Source organism: Pogona vitticeps, chromosome 3, assembly GCF_051106095.1.
Source record: "Pogona vitticeps strain Pit_001003342236 chromosome 3, PviZW2.1, whole genome shotgun sequence".
Classification (NCBI taxonomy): Eukaryota; Metazoa; Chordata; class Lepidosauria; order Squamata; family Agamidae; genus Pogona; species Pogona vitticeps.
This window is the reverse complement of record NC_135785.1, coordinates 34232396-34255641: the sequence shown is the minus strand read 5'-3', so window position 1 is coordinate 34255641 and position 23246 is coordinate 34232396. Positions and strand designations below refer to the sequence as shown.

Sequence of the window (23246 nt, the reverse complement as noted above, 5' to 3'; positions counted from 1 at the left end):
TTTTTCCCTGTCGGCTTTCTTAAATGTCCATCTTCCACACCCATACATGGTGATTGGAAATGTAAGAGTGGGTGTGTCTATTACAGCCAGGGAGATTGCATTGAAAATACTCTGATGGTATTTGACCATTTCAGCACTCACATATTAACCCTGCAATGTCACCAATGTGTTGGAGAGGCTGTAAATGTAAGTGATCTTTTCAGCACCTTTGGTGGGTATTGCAAAAAGGTACACCAATTTTGGGAAGAAGTGTTTAATGAAATAAATAAAATTACAAACCAGTCGATTAATAAATCTCCAGAATTAGCACTTCTTACTCTTTTTCTGGGGGAAAATGAACCCATTTCATACAAAACCTTAATAGACCATCTTTTGACTGCGGCAAGACAGACCATAGTGAAAGGGTGGAAAAATATGCAAGGAGTATCAATTACAGCATGGTACTGAAGAGAATGGCAGGTAGCACTGCAAGAAACATTAACCACCAAATTGCATATAGTTAAACTGATTGGCATCCTTTTATTGTTTATATGAATAGAATGGATAATAAGAGACTCCCTGATGTATATACAAATTATTGGTCATTGTAATATACTTGGAAGATATTTATAATTTTCCCTGAAAGGTTTTATAAGAATTTTGATATGACTTTGCAATGGGAATGGGAATGGGAGGGTGGGATGGAAGAAGGGCATTAAATATAAGAATGTATATGTGAATGCATATAATTAATAATAATAATAATAAAGGAAATATAATAGTGTGAATGATCTTGGTCTTGGTCTCCAGTGACACATCCTTACACTTAATGATCTTTTCTCCTTCCTTCATTTCTGCCTTCCTAGTCCCAGTCTTCTTCTGATTCCTTGGCTGCTATTTCCGTTTGGATTGATGATTGAACCAAAGTATACAAAATTTCTTAACTATTTCATTTATTTCATTGTCACCATTAAAGTTATGTAGTTCTTCTGCAGTCATCATTTTTGCCTTCTTTATGTTCAGCTACTGTCTTGCTTTGGCACTTTCTTCTTTCACTTTCCCTAATAGTTGTTTCATGTCATTGCAGCTTTCTGGCAGTAAGATGGTGTCATCTGCGTATCTAAAATTTTTGATGTTTCTTCCACCAATTTTCGTTGCTCCTTCATCTGAATCTAGTCTGGTTTTCTATATATGTTTTGAATTTCTGAAAAAACACAAAATAGCCTTAGACTTTGTGTGCTCTTTCACCACCCTTGTCATAAATTGCAGTACTTTCTTCCTGTAGCCAGATGGCACTGTTGAGCTATTGTAATTGACAAGTTACTTACTGGTGATTTTAACAGAGAGAATTTAAGCTTGAAACCAAGGTCTCCTAGACACACACTCTCTGAAATGTATTTCTGCTGAAAATCTTCCTAAAACACTTCACTTGTAGTTGACCAGTACATAACACTGTCACATCGGTCAGGAAATAATCTTCAGTCTTTGCTCTATTGTGTTTGTTTTTATTTATATTTATATTTGCTTTATATTTTTCATATAATATTTCTTTTTTTAAAAAATGTGTGTTCGTAAATGTTAAGGGAGTGTGCGTCTGTGACTTTATCTTGTCTCTCGCAGAGTAAAGAGCAGATAAACGCACACAACAGCTTCTTCTTTTCAGCAGTGTATTTACAAAATATATACAGGATATACATACATACAGCACTTCAGTATTCAGTATTCAAACCGGCAGCATGACATGCAGACATCAGTACACAGGAGAAGAGAATGACTGTACAGAGTTCATTTCTTAAATACAGTTCTGGCATCAGTCTGGTCCAATCACGTCTAAGGTGACTTCATGCACACAGGTGTGGCAATCTTCATATTGCATTGAATTGCATCAGCCAGGGATGAAGGAATGACGTCATCTCAATCTTGTTCTGCACACACACATATTATGTTCAGGCTATATAAAAATTATATACCTTAACACTCCTCCTAATTTTTAAATTGCCTGAACCCATTACACATTCCCAATGCATCTATACACTTTTCATGCTTTTGAGCACACAACGGTTTAGTCAAAATGTCTGCAATATTTTCTTCAGTCTTACAATATTCTAATTCAATTAGTTTTCCTTTTACAGCTTCCCTTACATTATGATATTTTATATCAACATGTTTGCTCCTGTTTTTTACTCTATCTGTTTTGGCCATTTGTATACAGGTGGTATTGTCTTCCATTACTTTTATTGCATTATCTGTATTACACTTTAAGTCTTTTTCTGTGTAAAACCTTGTGCAACCAACCTTGCTTTATATCTGTAGTTTCCGTCATTTTGCAATTTTCTTTTGAACACCCACTTACTACCTATTACCTTATGCTCTGGTGGTAGTTTGGTTTCAGTGAACACGTGATGTTCCTTCATGGAATTCATCTCCTCCTCCATGGCCTCTAACCACTTATTCTTCTCATAATCAGGAAGCTTCAAAACATCTTTATAGTTTCTGGGCTCAATATAAACATTACACACTGTAATTCCATTCACTTCAAATCTACTGGGTGGCACACCCTTATTTGCTCTCTGGGACCTCCTGGGACCATGTGAATTTGTGTGTGTTTCTATCTGACTACTAGTGTGTGCTTCCTCCTCTTCCTCATCACTACCTTCTTTTTCTTCTTCTTCTTCTTCATCTGTAGTAGCTCCTCCTTCTTCATCATCAGCACAGGACTCCACGCCATGCTTAAGTGTTCCTGTCTGTCTTAATTGACTTTTTCTTTCGTGTAGAGGGATGTATAACTGTGAGTTTGCATGTACTTGGTCCCAGTTTTCCCCTTCATTAAAACTGGCTGACCTAGAGATTATCACATTTCTATCCCCATCAAAAAACCGGTATGCCTTTGAATTGGGTTCATACCCCACAAATGTCATTTTTCTTGTTTTATTTTTACCTTTTCTTCTGAGTTGTTTCGGGATATGCACCCAAGCTGTGCATCCAAACACCCTCAAATATTTTAAACATGGTTTCTTACCGTATAACAAGAAATATGGTGTGTCATCTATCGAGGAAGAATAAATTCTGTTAACCAAAAAGTTAGAGGTTAGTATCGCTTCACTCCACAGACCATGACGCAACCCAGAGTCTGCCAACAATGCATTTTTCATCTCTTGTAACACTCTGTTGCGTCTCTCAGCAACACCATTCTGAAATGGGCTATATGGGCTCGTTTTTCTATGTCTAATTCCCAGACTTTCTAACCATCTTTGAAACCTAGTGTTTGTAAACTCCGTACCTCTATCCGTTTGCAACTGCGCCACCTTGTGGTCAAATCTTCTCTCTACTGAAAATAACCATTTTCTAAATGTATCAAATACTTCTGTTTTAGATCTTAGTGTATAACAATAAGAAAACCTTGTAAAATCATCCACTAGAACCATTGCATATTTCGCTCCTCCTAATGATGGAGGAAATGGTCCCATTAAATCTGCATGAACTAATTCAAATGGCCTGGTTGTGACTCTGTCACTTTTCCTCCCTTTTGAGGCCACATTTGTCTTGCTACTTTTACAGACATTACAGTCCAAGTAATTTTTGCATTCCTTTATGTTTACATCCCTGGCAAAATGTTCCATTTTCTGTAATGATCTAAAATTTACATGACCCAGCCTCCTATGCAATAAATGTATACAGTTATCATGTTGTGGTTTGTTTGTATGTATCACATGTGCACTTTCATGTGTCTGGCTCTTTAACATGTACAGATTGTTTTCTTGCTTCACTTTTGCAACTATTTTACCATTTTTCTTAATTATACACTCCTGTTTCTCAAAAGTGACAGTGAACCCTTGCTCAGCCAACGCTGATACACTTATTATATTAAACGACAATTCAGGAGCGTAAAATACCCCACTTATCTCAGTATTCAACGAAGGAATGTAAACAGTTCCTTGTCCTTCAACGGCCGTCTCTTGTGAATTTGCCATCATCACACTTCTGAGGCTGGTTTCATCTAAAAGACAAAAGAGATCCTTATTATTTGTCAAATGTACGACAGCGCCCGAGTCTATGAGCCACGCCTCTGTGTGGCTGCCCGGAACCTTGTCCTTCGTTCCTCTGGTAACCAAGGAGACCGGCCTCATGTCGTTTCTTTGTTGAAACCTTTTGGAGACCTTCTTCCTTCCTTCTTTGTTGCTTGGAGGACTTCCGCTTTTGTCACAGTTCCGTTGCAGGTGATTGGTGGATCCGCAGAGGAAACAGGCTTTCGTCATCATCACTCTTCCTCTTTGTTCTCCGTCTGCCCGCCTCCTGGGCACGCTGCCATCAGCGTATCTCTGTCTCTCATGGTCAGCGCGCACGTGGCTTGCCTTTTTGTTCAGCATTCTCTGTTTTAAATGCTGTTCCTCCTGGAGAATTCTGTTTGTCACATATTCTTCTGAAAGCTCAGTTTCTGGCATGCTTTCCAAACTTGTTACTAGCATGGAGTAATCGTCATTCAGAGAACTTAGCAAAATATAAACGCGCTGTTCCTGAGGGAAGACAACATTCATTAATTGCAGTTGATTAAACATGTCCTTCATATTTTTTAAGTGTTCCGAAGCGCATTCATCCTGTTTCATCCTGCACTGGAACAACCTCCTGGTAAGAGAAATCTTTGTGCCTGTCGTCTCCCTCTGATAAATGCCTTTTAGTTTATCCCAGACTGCTTTTGCTGTTGTCAGTCCTTGAATGTGGGTTAGAAGCGAATCTTCAATGGCCAAAATGATCGTGGCTAGAGCTCTCTCATGCTCTGCCTCTTCCTCCTCACTGGGCTGCACTGGGGGGGCTGAAACGTAGCGAAACAAACCCTCCTTTCTCAACAACATCTCCGCTTTAATTGCCCACGTTCTATAATTATTTTCATTCAGTCTATTTATGGCCAGGCCACCTATATTTCCTCCCGTGCTGTATGCCATCCTTGCAGCTCTCTGTATCCTTCCCTTCCCCGGGTTTACAGACGAACTGGTTTCACTATCACTGCTGCTTAGGCTCTCCTCCTCTTTCATTTACTCATTTACTCACGTTTGCAGCGCAGCGGAACGTTGCTGGGCGCATAACCTCTGTTAAGGGAGTGTGCGTCTGTGACTTTATCTTGTCTCTCGCAGAGTAAAGAGCAGATAAACGCACACAACAGCTTCTTCTTTTCAGCAGTGTATTTACAAAATATATACAGGATATACATACATACAGCACTTCAGTATTCAGTATTCAAACCGGCAGCATGACATGCAGACATCAGTGCACAGGAGAAGAGAATGACTATACAGAGTTCATTTCTTAAATACAGTTCTGGCATCAGTCTGGTCCAATCACATCTAAGGTGACTTCATGCACACAGGTGTGGCAATCTTCATATTGCATTGAATTGCATCAGCCAGGGATGAAGGAATGACGTCATCTCAATCTTGTTCTGCACACACACATATTATGTTCAGGCTATATAAAAATTATATACCTTAACAGTAAAGTTTTTAGCTTTTAAATAGTGTCATTTTCATTCGTTTAAAATAAAATAAATAAATGAATGAATAAATAAATTCACCGGACAATGTGATTAAGTGATTTATATCAGAGGCACAGATTCTGAAAAGGCATTAACTAAGCGTGAAAAACCACAGGAAGACTGCATGAATGTTTGGGATCTGATGTAGGATAAGTTACACAAAAGGTCTAGAAATAATATTTAAAAAATAATTAAACAAGTATTATATTAAAAATGATAAATAAAATCAATACTAAAACACATTTAAAATGGCAGAAAACAACTGTCAATTAAAAAAAAATCTTCTCAGACCCCTGGTCATTAAGGAAAAGCCTACCTGAAGGGGAAAGTCTTTGCCTGCTTGTGGAAGTAAGCAGATAGAACTGGATAGGACTCTTCCTCTCTTCCTCTGCTCTTTGTTGGCAGTGTGCAGGTGGATCTATTAAAAGCAGCATGCTCCTGGCAACACCAAAAGAGCATGGTCCTATTTAGAGTCCCAAACTCTATTCCACCTGTGTATGAGAATCTGATCTAAAGGGCAAATAAGCTGATGGGGTTAGTGCTAGTGCTACATAGGGAAGACTTGCTCATTGATTTTCTCATTAATGTCTTAACTCCAAGTAATATGACATGTACACCAGTGTTCTCCATATGAATAGGGACAAAACCTGTTGTGGGGGCTAAATTAGCTTTCTGCTGAAAAACATCATAAATCTGTTAGTGAAAAAGCATCAGTGAGTTTGAACAGAGCTTGTCAAATCGTTCTATTGGATTAAGTATACTTACCAAATCTTTCACAAACACTTGTTCTTCTTTGGACGGAATATGCTCTCACTTTATTTCCTTTCAATGTACATGATCTGCTTTCTGAAAGTAAAAGTTTTAACATCCTTTAGAATGATTGGCCTCAGCATAAGATCATTCTTTCTAGTCATTGTTCTGCCACGCCTTCTATTTTAATTTTTAAATGGTGTTTTAAAACCAGTTCCATGCTATTGTATTTTTATTTTGTTCTCTGCCATTTATTTTTAATTAAATTAATGGCATTCAATTTAATAACATTTTACCCATACCATTTTAATATAAAGAGGAGAGGAGACAGGTATACTACTTTGAGCACATTGAAGGGTGTGTCTAATAAAAATAATGAATAAATTAAAGAGTAATTTTAATAGGGTTAGTTCATGATACTGTAGATGAGCTCCTTCCTGATTCCATATCTGGATCATTTTTATTGCATTGGTAACCTGGCTCAAACTCAAGCGGCATGGATACATCTTTTACAGTACAGTGGTGCGTCACATAGTGACGATAATCAGTGCAGCAAAAATCACTGCAAAGCGATTTCGTCGCGATGCGATATTAAAAAGCCCATAGGAATGCATTGAAACCCCTTCAATGAGTTCCTATGGGCTTCAGACTCATCTTTAAGCGAAAATCCTCCATATGGTGGCCATTTTCGCTGCCCGGTAAGTGAGGAATCCGTCCCAGAAAACAGCAGGCGGCCATTTTTTTAGCCGGCAGCCATTTTGGAACTGCCGATCAGCGGTTAAAAATCATCGCTTTGCGATGATCGGTAAGCGAAACAGGGTACCGATCATCGCAAAGCGATTTTTCCCCATTTAAAACATTGCAATGTGATCGCAAAAAGTTCATTGGTATGCGATTTCTTCATTAAACGGGGCGCCCATTAAGCGAGGCACCACTGTATATGCCCTTTCACTGATCCACATGAGGGAAAACTGTGCAAATTCAAATTTTACTGAGGAGAAAAATTCTAAAACCTGAATTCCCGTGGGCGGGGAAAGGAATTATTTAGGTATATAATAAAGCACTTTTAAAATTTGTTGTAGGAAAGTAATGGGACAAAATTGACTCCACTTTAATTATGATAAAGCATGTTGCTTGAAGGGTTCAAGTAGCTATTTTCTTATTCTTTAATAAATGAGGCATGCATATTTTTCTCATCTACCAGGAATAATTAGAGATATGTGGAGTATAATTCATATGAAGCCTTTCCATAGGAGCCTTTTCGGCTTTTAAGATAATCTGGCCTTCTCTTGATTCCATCATCTTCCCAAGCTTGTTTGGTGAGGCCTTCTCAGTCATTGCTTGATGGCTACATTGCTGTGTCAGATTCTGAGAAGGATGCCTGACTTCCTCAGGAGTTCTACATAGATTTATAGACCTCCTAGCCAAAGAACAGAAGCATAATACTCATCATAGCTGACATTATCCTAGGAAAAGGTTAATCCTAGAATGAAATCTGACAATGACAAGCATCTCCAAACTCATCTGGGTACCTCATTGTAAGTGGTCTTCATTGTTGCTTTAATTCCAGGCAATGTTAAAACGTTTTACATTTTCTTCAAGTTTTATTTCTGCTAGGTCTCATATGAAAAATATAAAATCCAAAAGTATTTAAAAACATGTATTTAAAGACATGTTGCTTTAAAACCATCCTTACAGCTATGAAAAAACACTGTAGATGTAAATACTTACACATATGAAAGTTGAACTTAAGTTGTACTTGAATATAAAATACAAGAGCTTTTAGCCTATAAAGGCAGAGAATATTTCTCTATAACATTTCATTTAAAGATACAAACATCATGAACTTCAAAAGCTGTAAAATCATCCTTAAAAATGCATGAATGAACGTAAGAGTTCTTATAATAAGAAAATGAAAATGAAACATTTCTGAGTTTCTAAGCATGTTGTGAACACACAGAGAAAAACATTTTCTCACCGAGCCATATGTAAGCTGCCTGGAGTGGTCTTAACCGACTAGATAGGCGGGATATTAAATAAATAAATAAATAAATAAATAAATAAATAAATAAATAAATAAATAAATAAATAAATAAATAAATAAATAAATAAATAAATAAATGTAAAATCCACTGCTGGTTGTCAATGCTACACTGTTATCTTCGTGCTGCTCTAAGTACATTCTCCAAATACTTGAAAGATAGTTGAGCAGGATCTGTTCTTGATCATCTCAGATGCAACACACATACTAATGGGCTCAAGCTATAGGAAGCCAGATTTAGGCTGAATATCAGGAAAAATGTAACTGTTAGAGCAGTACAACAATTGAAATAATTACCTCATGAGGTGGTATGCACTCCAACGCTCTAGGAATTCAAGAGACAATTGGATAACCATCGATCAGATTGGCTTTGATTTGGACTCCTGCCTTGAGCAGGGGTTTGAGTTGATGATCTTATAGGCCCCTTCCAAATCAATTATTCTATGATTCCTGTCATCAGTTCCCTTCTCTGTCTCACACTCCCTCTTCCTCCTTCGATATGATGTATCTCCTTTCAATAATAGTGTGTGATCTCTCCCTATATTTATACCACTTGTTTGCTGCATAATCTAAACATAAGGTCTGGCAAGGCCAGGACATCATTATGAAATTGATCTGGTGCTATTGCTTATCAGTACTAGAGCTTATAACTGTGGGACTGTCCTGGTCCTTCTGTCAGGGCAAGTATAACTTATCAGTACCCCAGCAGTCTGCTAGGGCACCAGCTCCTTGCTATTTATTTTACCATCAGTAGATGGTACTATAGGATAACATAACATTTTATCCTTTCTCACAGCAATTACTTCCTACAGATTCATGGTTAAAGCCTCATATAACAAATAACACCCTTCTTTCTCTTCTATGCTTTTCAAGAAACAAACAACTTTAAATAACATCCATCTTTTTTGCCTTTTATAATACTGTATTGTGTAAAATCTTCTATTCTATAATATATCATTATTCTCTGCCTAATACAGGTTTCCACATGTATTTTGTGGTATCTTTTTGTTAATTAATATTATACGTGAAACACAACATAAGTAGCACTTTAGAATGCGCTTCATTTTTTCCCTCTTGTTCTATTGTTCACATTACATCATTGAAGTGTTGTTTACTCTTTCTTTTAAAAACTGTCATGAAACTGAATGAGTGACTTCTGCTTTGTTATCTTATCAGTAGCTGTGTTTCAGAACAATCCAGCTGCTTTGCTAAGTGGTGGATTTATCTTGTAAACAATAAAAAGCAAGCCTTATTTTTAATTTAAAGCACTTTAAAATCACTTTTTTCTTGTACCTTTTTATGGCAACACCTCTGCACCCCATGAACTCAATTTTTTTGGCTTTTCTGATTGCAGGTACTTCGGACACATATATTGCCACTGACTAATGTTGTCTTTAACAAATCTGGTTCTTGGTAAGTTTGGGTAGTTGAAGTTCAAAGTGCATAATCTGAATGTAAAGTTATTTCTAATGTAACATGTACATATTTTACAACCCATAGATTCCTATGCTGAGAGCCTTTGTTAAGAAAATATTATTAAAATCAATTCTAGAACCAAACATGCTAGAATTAATTTTTTAAAACTAACTGTTTTTAAAAAATATATATATTAGAAATAATAAATTTATTTATTAAAAATAATATTTTATTTGTCCATTCTAGCTTTATCACTGGAAGTTATGACAGAACATGCAAAGTGTGGGATACGGCTTCAGGAGAAGAGTTGCGTTCTCTGGAAGGACATAGGAATGTGGTATATGCTATTGCTTTCAATAATCCCTATGGGTATGCCACTTTTAAGAATCTTTCGGTGAATTTATTGTTGTTGTTTAGTCATTTAGTCGTGTCCGACTCTTCGTGACCCCATGGACCAGAGCATGCCAGGCCCTCCTGTCTTCCACTGCCTCCCGGAGTTGGGTCAAATTCATGTTGGTAGCTTCAATGACACTGTCCAACCATCTCATCCTCTGTCGTCCCCTTCTCCTCTTGCCTTCACACTTTCCTAACATCAGGGTCTTTTCCAGGGAGTCTTCTCTTCTCATGAGATGGCCAAAGTATTGGAACCTCAGCTTCAGGATCTGATTTCCTTTAGAATGGATAGGTTTGTTCTCCTTGCACTCCAGGGGACTCTCAAGAATCTCCTCCAGCACCAGTTCAAAAGTATCAATTCTTTGGTGGTCACTTTCTTTATGGTCCAGCTGTCACTTCCATACATCACTACAGGAAAAACCATAGCTTTGACTATGCGGACTTTTGTTGGCAAGGTAATGTCTCTGCTTTTTAAGGTGCTGTTGAGGTTTGAAATCGCTTTCCTCCCAAGAAGCAGTCATCTTTTAATTTTGTGGCTGCTGTCACCATCTGCAGTGATCATGGAGCCCAAGAAAGTAAAATCTGTCACTGCCTCCATATCTTCCCCTTCTATTTCCCAGGAGGTGATGGGACCAGTGGCCACGATCTTGATTTTTTTGATGTTGGGCTTCATACTGTTTTTTGCACTCTCCTCTTTCACCCTCATTAAGAGGTTCTTTAATTTGTCCTCCTTCAGGCAATCTTAATACCGCCTTGGGATTCCTCCAGTCCGGCCTTTTGCATGATGTAATCTGGATATAAGTTAAATTATATGCAGTGGGGGGGGGGAACAATATACAGCCTTGTCGTACTCCTTTCCCAATTTTAAACCAATCAGTTGTTCCATATCCAGTTCTCTTGCTTCCTGTCCTACGTATAGGTTTCTCAGTAGATAGATAAGGTGGTCAGGCACTCCCATTTCTTTAAGAACTTGCCATAGTTTGTTGTGGTCCACACAGTCAAAGGCTTTTGCATAGTCAATGAAGCAGAAGTAGATATTTTTCTGGAACTCTGGCTTTCTCCATAATCCAGTGCATGTTAGCAATTTCGTCTCTAGTTCCTCTGCCCCTACAAAATCCAGCTTGTACTTCTGGGAGTTCTCGATCCACATACTGCTGAAGCCTACCTTGTAGGATTTTGAGCATAACCTTGCGAGTGTGTGAAATGAGTGCAGTTGTACGGTAGCTGGAACATTCTTTGGCACTGCCCTTCTTTGGGATTTGGATGTAGACTGATCCTTTCCAGTCTTCTGGCCACTGTTGAGTTTTCTAAACTTGCTGGGATATAGAATGTAGCACCTTAACAGCATCATCTTTTAAGATTTTAAATACTTCAGCTGGAATGCCATCACCTCCACTGGCCTTGAAACTTGTTGTTAATACTAAAATGTTTTGATTAGCTTGTTCTAAAGGCTTTGACTGTTTAATATCTCCAGATTGTTTTTATTTTTCTTGGTAACTATTTTACTTTCCCCTTCTCTGTCTAAAGAGTAAAATGATACTTCTTCTAATGAAAACCATCTCTTGTTTTACAATGCAGTGACAAGATTGCTACTGGATCATTTGATAAGACCTGCAAATTATGGAGTGTGGAAACTGGAAAATGTTATTACACGTTTAGAGGACACACAGCAGAAATTGTGAGTATAGGAGGTTTTGGGAAATTGTCACAATTTGAGTTCTCAAATCTCTTTAAAATTTAAGTGATTGGCATATTGCATTTTACTGGCATTAGAGGAAATTGAAAGAAACAACAACTGTCTCTCTATTGTGCTTTCATTTTGACAAGCAGCAAGGAGCACAAGAAATCCACAAATGTGTCAGAATCTTTCCTCCCTCTTTTATCTATCAGGTCTGTTTGTCCTTTAATCTTCAAAGCACACTGGTTGCTACTGGAAGTATGGATACTACAGCTAAACTATGGGACATACAAACTGGAGAAGAAGTGGTCACATTAACAGTGAGTTGCTGCTTTTTATATTTCTAGTGATTATTTGATGCTTTCCTAGGTTGAATTGAAAGAATCTTTGGAAAGAGCACTTTTTAATCACAAGTTGGAAAAGTAAGAGGTGAGAATCGCTTGGTACTTGTAGTTAAGTAATGCATTTTAGGTAGCATAAAGGAAGAGAAAAAGCTGGATTTTTATTAAAGGTTTAAGAAAGCTTACGTGCTGAGCAATCCAGTGCAAATTCACCCAGAAGAGCGTCATACTATCTTCAGCAGTATTTACTCCAAGACCTAGATGAAGAGATTGCAGACTAGCATGCAATTATTTACATGTTTACTTTGGAGTAAGTCCCTTTCAACGCAGTGGGATTTATCTCTAATTAGATATATAAAGGATTAAACTGTAAACCATGAAACTTACTTTTCCTAATTCATCCTAATTCATTCTGTAGGGCAGAAGGTATTGCTTTATTAATTAAAATCCACTTATAGTATTTCATCATATATCCCCTAGACTCAAAGGTACTACATAATTTCTGTAAAATCTATTATCATTAGGGTAACTACATCAGCTTCAGGCAAGCTTGATCAATAAGTGAGTGTGGAAATGTAGTCCAGAACATCTGGAAGGCAAATGTGTCCTCATCCCAATTGGAGACACATAACAACCAGTGGTCTGTTTTCTTACGTCCTAGCACCCTGGTTTCATTTACCTTCCTTGTGACCTACTTTGCTTAGTAGGAAAAACTTTATGCATTTTTACAATGCTTATATGTAAAATATATGTTATATTACCTCTACATTTTTAGGGGCACTCTGCAGAGATCATTGCACTATCATTTAATACCACAGGAGATAGAATCATCACGGGTTCCTTTGATCACACAGTTGCGGTATGGGATGTCAGCACGGGCAGGTACTTTTAAAAACTATGTTATATTGTTTGTTTTACTGAAAACTTAAAAGAATTTCATAGAAAAATTTTCACGTTCAAAATCTGCCTTCCTTTGATTATCTTTCTGATCCATTTTAGGTAATGAAAAGATTGTTGAAACCAAAATGATAAAAATGTTGGTGTATTATTCCCCTATGCTTCTCCCTGGCAACATATCTGAGCTTTCACTGCCAAAGAATTATGGTAATATCGCTCCATGTGGCAGGTTTTATAGGGCATCATAGTTAAACAATGGAGGATATATATTGCAATATTCATCTTTCAGTATACTTTTATTCATTTCTTTAAAGAATTTACATCTTGCCTTATTGAACACATAAGGCATCTTCTTGTGGAGGCTTGCACAGAATAATGGTGGCAAACTTTTGTATATGCAAGCAGAAAACATTTTTATCCAGTTATGCCTCTGCCAATTGGAAGTTACTTTTCAGGAGGGATACTCCGTAGCCTCTGTGAGAAATCACAAAAATATAGGCTGATTTAGGCCCATACAGCTAATTCTGGAGAAACAGTAAAGAGATTTATGATGGTTGACAGCAAATTACCTGAGCACTAAGTAACACTGAGCGCATCAGGCCTTCTTTGCATCCGTAGGTATCATGGAAAGGTCAATATAATTACAAGTGCATAATGTGAACTAAATTGAGTAATCATTTACTGAACGTTAATGGAACGGGTTGGATGTTTTTGGGGTTTTGGGGTGGTTTGTTTTTTTGCAGTTGTGGCATACAAAGAGAATATTATTCAGAACATTTGCCTTTATGACTTTCTTACATGGTACAATAATTAACAAAGATGTCTTTACCTAAAATGAATACTAAACAAGAAATAATGTACTATAAGTATTTCACATTATGCATAGTATACAAGGGTACACACATGAATATTTGCGTAGGTTATAAAGCATTGAGACCTTGAAAACATTAATGAATACACATATATGTAAATCTGTAGCTAGAAATATACTCGAAATTGTATACTAGAAATGAGCAAAGGGTGGTGCCAAATGTACAGAAGTGGCTCCCTCATTTTGAAATGAGGTTGTAATGGCCTAAATAAGGCATGGGATGGCCTGAAGTGGCAAGTTGTGCTCCCAGAGGGTGTGATTTCCCAATTCATACTTTTTAAAAGGGGGGTTTAGGAGAGCAGGGATAGCTGTCATAGGTCTCAGGTGATGGATATGGTTCCAGGGCAGTGGCAATGCCCATCCATGATCTATCTATCTGCTCACTTTTTATAACTGTGCGGTCAAAAAGGAGATGCCCAGATTTTTACTCTTGTTCAATTGAAAATGAAATCTAGCTTTGGCAGTTGGAAGAAGTTATGATTGTCAAAGTATAGCAAGCTTGGAGTTGGATTTAAGTCCTTTGCCTGAACTTTTAGAGAACAAGGTTTGCAGACAGAACTTAACACCAAGGCTGCAGTCTTTCACACATTTGAGAGGATGTTCCATTGAATACCTAGTGATACTAAAGAAGCATGAATAGCACTGCACTTAAAATAAATAAGGAATAATTTAATCTGTGGCCAATGTTATTTTTCTTAACCTAACTACATTGCTGTTATGAAGCAAGTATATACTTGTTATTTTTCTTTCTCCTGCAGAAGAATGCATACCTTAATAGGACATCGTGCAGAAATAAGTAGCGTGCAGTTTAATTGGGACTGCACTCTGATCATTACTGGATCAATGGACAAAACATGTATGGTAAGATATTTCATCCATCTTAACATGGGCGAAGATCCATATTTTAGTTTTCATAGATGAAGGGATTTCTTTAGTCCACAGAAAGTGATTGATGAGGGGAGGGAGTCGGCTGGCAGAAGGGAGCAAGGCCATCTCCCCATCTCCTGCAGCTCCCAGGAGTCTCTGAAGATTTGCTTTGGAGGCTTTTGCAAGCTTCTGAAGCAGATTTTGGAATGATGCACAAATGTTATAGCTATGAAATATTGGCTTTTTTGAAACTTTGGTTAAAAACCTCAGGGTTCCATTAAAAGGCAGTGTCTCCCTGTTGTTTCTCAGGAGCTCCAGTTTGCTTACAGTCTGCTTACCATCTCAGTTTACTGTAAGAGTTGCAATCATCAGAGAAGCAGAAAACAAGGTTTCCTTCATTAGAAGCATTTGGCATAGTAAGAGGTCACTGCTGCAAGTTACTGAATACCCTTGAGCAGCATGGTTTTCAAACCTTTTGAACTTGCAGCTCCCTTGACTTACTGGCTACTGGCCATGGCTCCCTTGTACAGTAGGACTGCCAAGTCCACGGGATTAGTGCCCACGGTTTCACTTATCCACTGCCTAAAAAAAAGATAATTATAATAATAAAAAACTTGAGGTGTATTACTAGGACTGGCCACTAGATGGAACCAGAGACTAAACTGTATATACAGATAGTTGTGGGTTTTTTTGGGCTCTTTGGCTCAAAAAACCCACAACAACCATTAGATCCCCGGCCGTGAAAGCCTTCGTGAATACATTGCATATACAGATAGTTTAAGGGTAATGCCCTCATGGCCTGACTTTTCCCAGAGAAGCAGCTTCTGGAAAATGAAGAAGCTACATTTTTGTAGGGGTGGGGGGAGGAAGGAAGACTCCCTTTTGAACAGGAGGTCAGGAAACCCAATCTTTCAGCAAGGCTGGGCCAGGATTCCCTCTCTTCACCATACAGGGACACTAGAGTAGTATAGTATACTCTGAGCGAGGGAGAAGGGAAGGGAGGAAGGAGGAGAGAATTCCGTGGTGCCACTGGGTTGGCTTTCAGGTGCCTCAGGGAGCCACGGTGCACATTTTGGGAACCACTGTCCTTGAAGAATGAATCTTTGTTTTCAGAAATGCACTCGACCTTAATAAATGTAAGTATTCTTGAGAACTGTTTCTTCAAGTCATTTGCTAAGCTCTGAAAACACCTCATCAGCTTGCTTGAAAAGTTGTGCTGTAGCTGCTTAACAAAATCCTCAGAACAACTTGCACGCCAGTCTGCTCTGAGGAATAATTGTGAGCACCTACAGAGATCTGGAGGATTGGCCATGTCCACATGCCCACAGAATGGGCATAATTCCATTAGACATTTCACATCAGTGTCATGTAGTAAAAATATGTTACCTGGTGTACATGAAATAATGAATGAGGATTGACAGCAATACATTTACAAGCATGTCACATAAATAAAGAAGTTGCTTTTGACTGACTGCCCTTATGTGCCTGCATTCCTGCTTACTGCTTTTTGTTGCAGCTGTGGAATGCTGTGACTGGCAAGCGTGTGGCAACTTTAACTGGCCACGATGATGAAGTATTAGATGTTTGTTTTGATTACACTGGCCAGCGTATTGCAACTGCCTCAGCTGATGGTAGGTGAAATTAACTAATTGATTCATATGTCTAAGTCCTTTCTTATGGCAACCAGACAACCTGAATGACTTAGATTACATTTTGAAAATATTTTTCTTTGCCTTTGTGTGAAGTGCCAATCGAAACCGCAGCTACAGGCAGTTTCTTGATCAGCACTACACACAAGGCAAATAAAATATTTTTAAAAATTTAACATAAGTGATTTGTGACATCAACAGTGGTCTGGAAGAGTAAAGAAATAATAATCTCATTTCCGTATACTGGAAATGCTGATGTATTAAACCACTTCACAATATCGGAAATAGGGTTGCTTGAGGTCGATATGCCATTTGGACACGAGGATTGCACCAAATGGTATTTTACTCCTCCCTCTGACATAAATGACTCTATTTAGACTGTACCAGCTCACACTAGAAGGGCTACTGCAGTCACACTCTTACCTTTTTGCAGCAGAAATAACCCCAGTAACCTGACCCACAAGGGATGTGGTGGCGCTGCGGGCTAAACCACAGAAGCCTTTGTGTGCTGCAGGGTCAGAAGACCAGCAGTCGTAAGATCGAATCCACGCAACGGAGTGAATTCCCATCACTTTGTCCCAGCTCCTCGCCAACCTAGCAGTTCGAAAGCATGTAAATGCGAGTAGATAAATAGGTACCACCTCGGTGGGAAGGTAAAGAGCGGTCCGGGTCTAAGTCGCGCTGGCCACATGACAATGGAAACTGTCTTTGGACAAACGCTGGCTCTACGGCTTGGAAATGGGGATGAGCACTGCCCCCTAGAGTCAAACACGACTTACTAAAAATGTCAAGGGAAACCTTTCCCTTTCCCTTAACCTGACTCACAGTGACTCGCACTGTTTCTTCATGTGCTTTATGCATAACTTAAAAATAGAGGTCTTTATATGAAAGCTACAGAAATACTATGGTGAGAAGGGGGAACAAACTTGATTCTCAGAGACTCCTGATCATGTGAAGAACCTCCGTGACATTACCAGGCATTCCCAGAAATTATGAGAGATAAGGATATCCATATAATTAACCACTTTTCAGATATTCTAGTATCTGCATTACAGATGTATCTGTAATGACTGAGTAATGTTTGGATTGTAATGATTGAGTCACTCTTCTCTCTCTTACTGTCATGTGTTTGATCTGGGCTGCAAAAACATCCAACCAATTTTCTCATAACAACTCATGGATTATAAGGTTTGAACCTGCATGCAATCCTACCCTCTGTTCTTTAATTGTCACAGAGAACCAGATGTTTGTATAAAAGATGTGTTTATTCAAAAGTGTCACAGTTCAGTGCTATTCCTTCCCAAGTCAGTGTGCTTAGGGTTGCCAGTCATGTGGCTTCTCCTGTATTTAACTGGAGTAAAGTTGTGCTTAATTGGACTAAACACAACCCCAAAACATCTATGCTGACCCAGATTCCTGTTTTTCTACTCAAGGATCTGCAAGAGTTTATGATGCAGAAACAAAAAAGTGTATTGCAAAACTTGAAGGTCATGGAGGTGAAATTTCAAAGGTAATACCTGTTTCATACCTGATGTTTTGTTTCTCTGTAGTGATGTTCTGAGTAAGCTGTCTTGGTCCACACATTTGCTTTGGGTAGTTTTGCTTGTTTATAAGATTAGTTGATTTCTTGACACTTGGGCATTGTTCACAGAAGCAGCATTCCTTTCCCACTCTTTGCTCTTCCTTATAGAGTTTTAGTCCCTTGGATCTCCATTGTGCTAGATGTGGACAGTCATCAGTAGTTCTCAAATGAAAGTTTTCACTGCAGAACAGTATTCTTGCAGATTGGGCATACAATGCTCCCATTCTGTATGATCAAATGTATCTGCTAACGTCAGCAAAATTTATACACATGTAAGTAGGTATAATTTCAGCTTTTAAGGTCTATGCTGGCATTTTAGTTACTGGAGAGGCTAGTTGATTCTTCTCTCCATTTGAACATTTAAGTGCAGTGCCATTAAATAAAACTCTTTGCAATTTTCCAGAGGCAGTATGCAGTGGAATTTTTTCACAGCTATGATAGGGTATCCCTCATAAGAATGCTAGTCTAAGTTCCACCTCTCCTACATCCTTGGATGATACACCTTTAAGGTAACCAGATGCATTAGAAGAGATCCTCCTCTATAATTTATGTAAAAGAAGCAATTTGAGCATGTTTAACTTCTTGACACTGGCAATATGATGAAATAATAGTCTACTCCTCTGTCAAAGTTATCTTTGCTAGTCATTAAAGGTACAGAAGTCTCATCTAATACAGTGGTGCCTGGCACTCGCTGTGTGAAACATCGCTGAGCGGTAAGAAAAAACCAATTGGAATGCATTAAACAGTGTTTAATGCGTTCTAATTGGGCCGAATACTCACCGTTTAGTGATGCTTCCCTATGGCCGGCAGCCATTTTCGTGCCCTCCCCTCGCTGAATGAGGGTGCGAAAATGGCTGCGATCAGCTGTCTGGCGGGTACAAAATGGCCGCCGGAACAGCCGAAATGGCCGGCGCAGCGTTTTTGCGCCCTTGGTAAGCGAGGGGAGGGCGCGAAAACGCTGCGCGCAGCCATTTCGGCTGTTCCGGCGGCCCTTTTGAAGCTGCGGAACAGCTGATCAGCGGGTCGCAAAGCGAAGGTCGGACCTTCGCTCTGCGATTTTTGCCCATTGGGGGCATCGCTCTGCGATCGCAAAAGCGTCACCGTAGAGCGAATTCATCGCTCTACGGGGCGCTCGTTCTGCGAGGCACCACTGTATTTCCTTTGTCTGCCGTACACAAAAGTTTTATTTTTTATGTTGGAAGGCTGCCTCTTTGCCCTTTTCTCTTGTGTTTATCTTTAGGTTCAGAAGGGGGTTGTTATAATTTGCTGAACTAAGGATATTGGATATGTTCACATACAGTTGGTGCCTCGACTTACAAACTTAATCTGTTCCAGAAGATGGTCGTAACTCGAAATGGTCGTAAGTCAAAGCACCATTTCCCATAGGAATGCGTTGAAACACAATTAATCCGTTCTGGCCAGAAAAAAAATCACCAAAAAAAAAAAAAAAACACCCCACAACAAAACACTGCAAGACCTGTTGGAAACGCAATTAATCTGTTCCGGCCGAAGGGAAAAAAAAACAAAAGTAAACAAACCCTGCAAGACCCATTGGAAATGCAACCCCCCCAAAAGCAAACAAACCCTGCAAGGCCCATTAGAAATAAAACAAAAACAAAAACAAAACACCCAAAAAGTAAACAAAGCCTGCAGGACCCATCGGAAATGCAAAAAAAGGAAACCAAAAAGCGAACAGACCTTGCAAGACCCATCGGAAATGGGGAAAAAAACTCAAAAAAGCAAACAAACCCTGCAAGACCCATCAGAAATGGGGGAAAAACCCCCCAAAGCAAACAAATCCCGCAAGACCCATCAGAAATGGGGGAGAACCCCCAAAAAGCAAACAAACCCCACAAGACCCATTGGAAATGGGGAAAAACACCAAAAAGCAAACAAACGCTGCAAGACCCATTGGAAATGCTCAAAACCCCCCAAAAAACAAAGACTACAAGACCCATCATAGCACAGAAACATAACTCCCCCAGCCCAAAACCACGCTGCAAAACCCACCCAGAACAGGCAGTTTTTAAAAAGCAGAAAGCAGCACCTCAGCAGGCAGTCCGAAGCCGCCTCCGAACGCACACACTCTTACCACAAAAAAGCAGCCTCTTCACCACCAATACTTAGCAGTTCGAATTCCCCACCCTTTCCCCTGCCTTTTTCCTATCATAACTTGAAGCTCCGGTCTCAAGTCGAAGCAAAATTTTGCGATGGAGCTCGTCATAACTCGAATTGGTCGTAAGTTGGGACGTTTGTAAGTTGAGGCACCAGTGTATCTGCTCTTTGATAACAAAGTGGCTGATAGTTGCACATGTACTTTATGAAGAAGGAGACAATTCTTGTTGATAGAAGCAAAGCATTAAAAGAATTTTAGATTTAGGAAGTCATATTAATTTAAATCACCTTTAAATCACTCAGTTTCATCTGCAAGACAGCAAGCATCAGAATATTTGTCCATAATAAAATATATATGTAAACAGCTGAGAGATGCGAAGGATGTTCTTACACCACAGTTCAAAGAACAAGACATCCTTTGTATGTGCCGATTTGTACTAGTGTTGTTGGTTGTTGTTCTGCAGTTTAATTCTCTGAGAGTAACAGCAGGTTCATCATGTTGTTGCACAATTAATGGAAGCATTAGTGTCTGTGTAATTTAATTTGGCAGTATGTTGGTATTATTAAATCGCATAATTAGAACAAAGGTTTATAAGTGGGATTACAATTTTAATATATTGTTTAGGTTTAAAAATGACAAAATATAGAGGGCTCTCTAAAATAACACATGCTGTGGCCCTTTTTCTGAGAAAGGTAGTGAGTCAGGAACCTTTTGCTTGCTGTGGGAAGGTTTATTCCTTTTCAGTCCATTTCAGTGTTAGCTCTTGAGAATACAAACTTTTCTAATATTTACCTAAAACAAACTTTTCTAATATTTATTTAGGTAACAGTGCTGTGCTGTATGCATCACAATATGCAAGTACTAAAGAGATGAATTCATGTCTTTAAATAAATCATTTTCGTTTTGTTTTTCTTTTTAAAGATCTGTTTCAATCCTCAAGGCAGCCGTATTCTTACAGCCAGCTCGGATAAGACAGCTCGGCTTTGGGATCCTCAGACAGGGCAATGCATTCAAATACTAGAAGGCCACACTGATGAGATATTTTCATGTGCTTTCAACTACAAGGGCAATATAATTATTACAGGTAAGTAATATCTTGTCTAGAAACTGTCTTACTATTATTTCTCTCAATAATGATTAATAGGGGCAAAGCATTGTGGAATAAATGGAGTTTCCCAGTTAGTTTTCCCTACTGTCATAACCCCATTTTATCGTTCCCGTACAGATTTTGATCAAATTGTAATCTTTTGAATTTTGGCATATTGTTTTCTTCAAACTGAGTTCATCCAAATTTACATTTAAGTATTCTTGGAAGAAGTGAGTGAAAGTTATTTCACCACACCATTTAAAAATTTCTAGGTCAGCTACACCACCATTAGCTTGAGATGTACATCCTCTTATGAGATCTGCAACTTGGATTTGCTATTTTCTTTCCTGACAGAAACTCTGTCTCTATATTAGCTGCAGTAAAGGCAAAAATTGACAAGATTCAGGGAGATGCAGTGATGGAAAAGCAACACCTTTTGAATTCTGCCTGCTGCATTACTGTTAAAAGGGCAAAATATATGGAGCTCACTTATTCTGATCTAAACCACTGGTTCATGTAGCCCTATGCTATTTTCTATGAACTGAAGTGGCTCTGAGAGTACTCAAACAGAGGTATTTTCAAGATATTCTACCTGAGGTCCTTTAAACTTGAGATAACTAGAATTGAAACATGGTAGATTCTATCTGCAAACTGCATGTTCTTCACCTAAGCTATAGATTTATTGATTCAAAGGGAAAATTACCTCCAGAGTTAGTTGCAGAAGGTATTGTGGAGGGGTAAGTGGGGCTGGAACATTACATTGGTAATAGAAATGGAAGGGATGGGTGTGTATGAAACAAAAACACGGTTGATCCTGCATATTTCAAACAATATTGGAAATTTGTTATTTATACATTATAGTTATACAAATGGCACTTTAAAGAATAACTCATTATTTTTCATTTTAGGTAGCAAGGATAATACCTGTAGGATATGGCGCTAATTGAAGACCATGTCCGACTCAACTTCCCAGCAGCTTTCATGCAACACGTTTTACACAATAACCACTAAGCCTTCAAAACCTATTCATGTGCTTCTCTCTGTTTTAGCCTTGTTTAAGTAGACTTTCCTGGATTCATGAAATAACAATGCTAGCTAGTTTTATCTATATCTATCCATCTATCTATGTATATCTGCTTAATATAGTAGTGATTAACTTATGAGAAGTGAGATTATTTTCTTTGTAATGATCTGTATGCCAATTTGGGTAGGGATGGTAGGGATGGTGAGATGCATCATTATGTTAGTAAGTATTAGGATATGGATGCATTTCACATTATGAGTTGGTCTCTTTTTACTTTGTGTACTGAATTTTTATTTAATAAAAATATTAATAAGCAATAAGAAATTGTGACTGTTTACTTAGACCTAGAACATATTAAATCTTTCTGTTCATATATTGTGTACTTCTAGAGAAGACATATGCTTTTAAAACTTGATTTCAAAATTCTGCTGTCTAGCAATATGCCCATAGTGTCTAGTAAACATTAAAAACCATGAACTAACATTTTAAAACAAATCAGAACAGATAGTAAACAAATACTAAATTTCATTTTGCCACTGGCAGAAGACCTACAGTTCATGCTTGAGAGAAAGTTTATGTATTAATGCGAGATCATATGTACTATGAATCATATAATGGAAAGGAATGTGTATATACCAGTTTTGCTAATGGCTTTCTTTCTTGTAAGTTATTTGGAGTTCCACACTATGAAGTGCAAAGCATAGCACCAGTTTATGCATTGATCTCAGGATGACATTGCAGTACAGTTTTGTAATAGAAAACTGGCACAAGGCTCACTCATTTGTCTCTAGAGTTGGGCTGATCCCTGCACAAAAGGCCTCTCTGAGGATTTTGCTAATCTGAGGAAAATAGTTACAAGAGCTGGGCATTTCTGGGAGGACCTGGCCCGTACTGGAGGCAACCATGTTAGAGATGTATCGTACTTTCCTGGGTCAGGTGGAATGTATGAGTCATGACTCTAATTTATGACCTTCTGTTCTCTATTCCTTCTGGTCCTGTTCATTGCCATTCTAAGTTATTTTTTCCAT

At 38.4% G+C, this 23246-nt stretch overlaps 1 protein-coding gene and 1 long non-coding RNA gene across 3 annotated transcripts in view; both read left to right on the top strand.

Annotated features, from left to right (window-relative positions):
- Positions 1 to 22542, top strand: part of DAW1 (dynein assembly factor with WD repeats 1) — a 31078-nt gene extending 8536 nt beyond the window's left edge. For both annotated transcript variants that reach the window (XM_020792576.3, XM_020792575.3), the window contains exons 4-13: positions 9652 to 9710; positions 9960 to 10082; positions 11685 to 11784; positions 11997 to 12104; positions 12901 to 13007; positions 14652 to 14754; positions 16277 to 16391; positions 17843 to 17919; positions 21029 to 21191; positions 22103 to 22542. In XM_020792576.3, the coding sequence (XP_020648235.2) occupies positions 9652 to 9710; positions 9960 to 10082; positions 11685 to 11784; positions 11997 to 12104; positions 12901 to 13007; positions 14652 to 14754; positions 16277 to 16391; positions 17843 to 17919; positions 21029 to 21191; positions 22103 to 22137 (990 nt within the window). In that variant the 3' untranslated portion in view covers positions 22138 to 22542. The remainder of the gene's footprint in view (positions 1 to 9651; positions 9711 to 9959; positions 10083 to 11684; positions 11785 to 11996; positions 12105 to 12900; positions 13008 to 14651; positions 14755 to 16276; positions 16392 to 17842; positions 17920 to 21028; positions 21192 to 22102) is intronic.
- On the top strand, positions 1437 to 5524 carry LOC144587816 (uncharacterized). Its single transcript, XR_013542980.1, has 2 exons — positions 1437 to 1556; positions 5472 to 5524. It is a non-coding gene; the product is annotated as an uncharacterized LOC144587816 (long non-coding RNA).
- Positions 22543 to 23246: the final 704 nt, after the last annotated feature.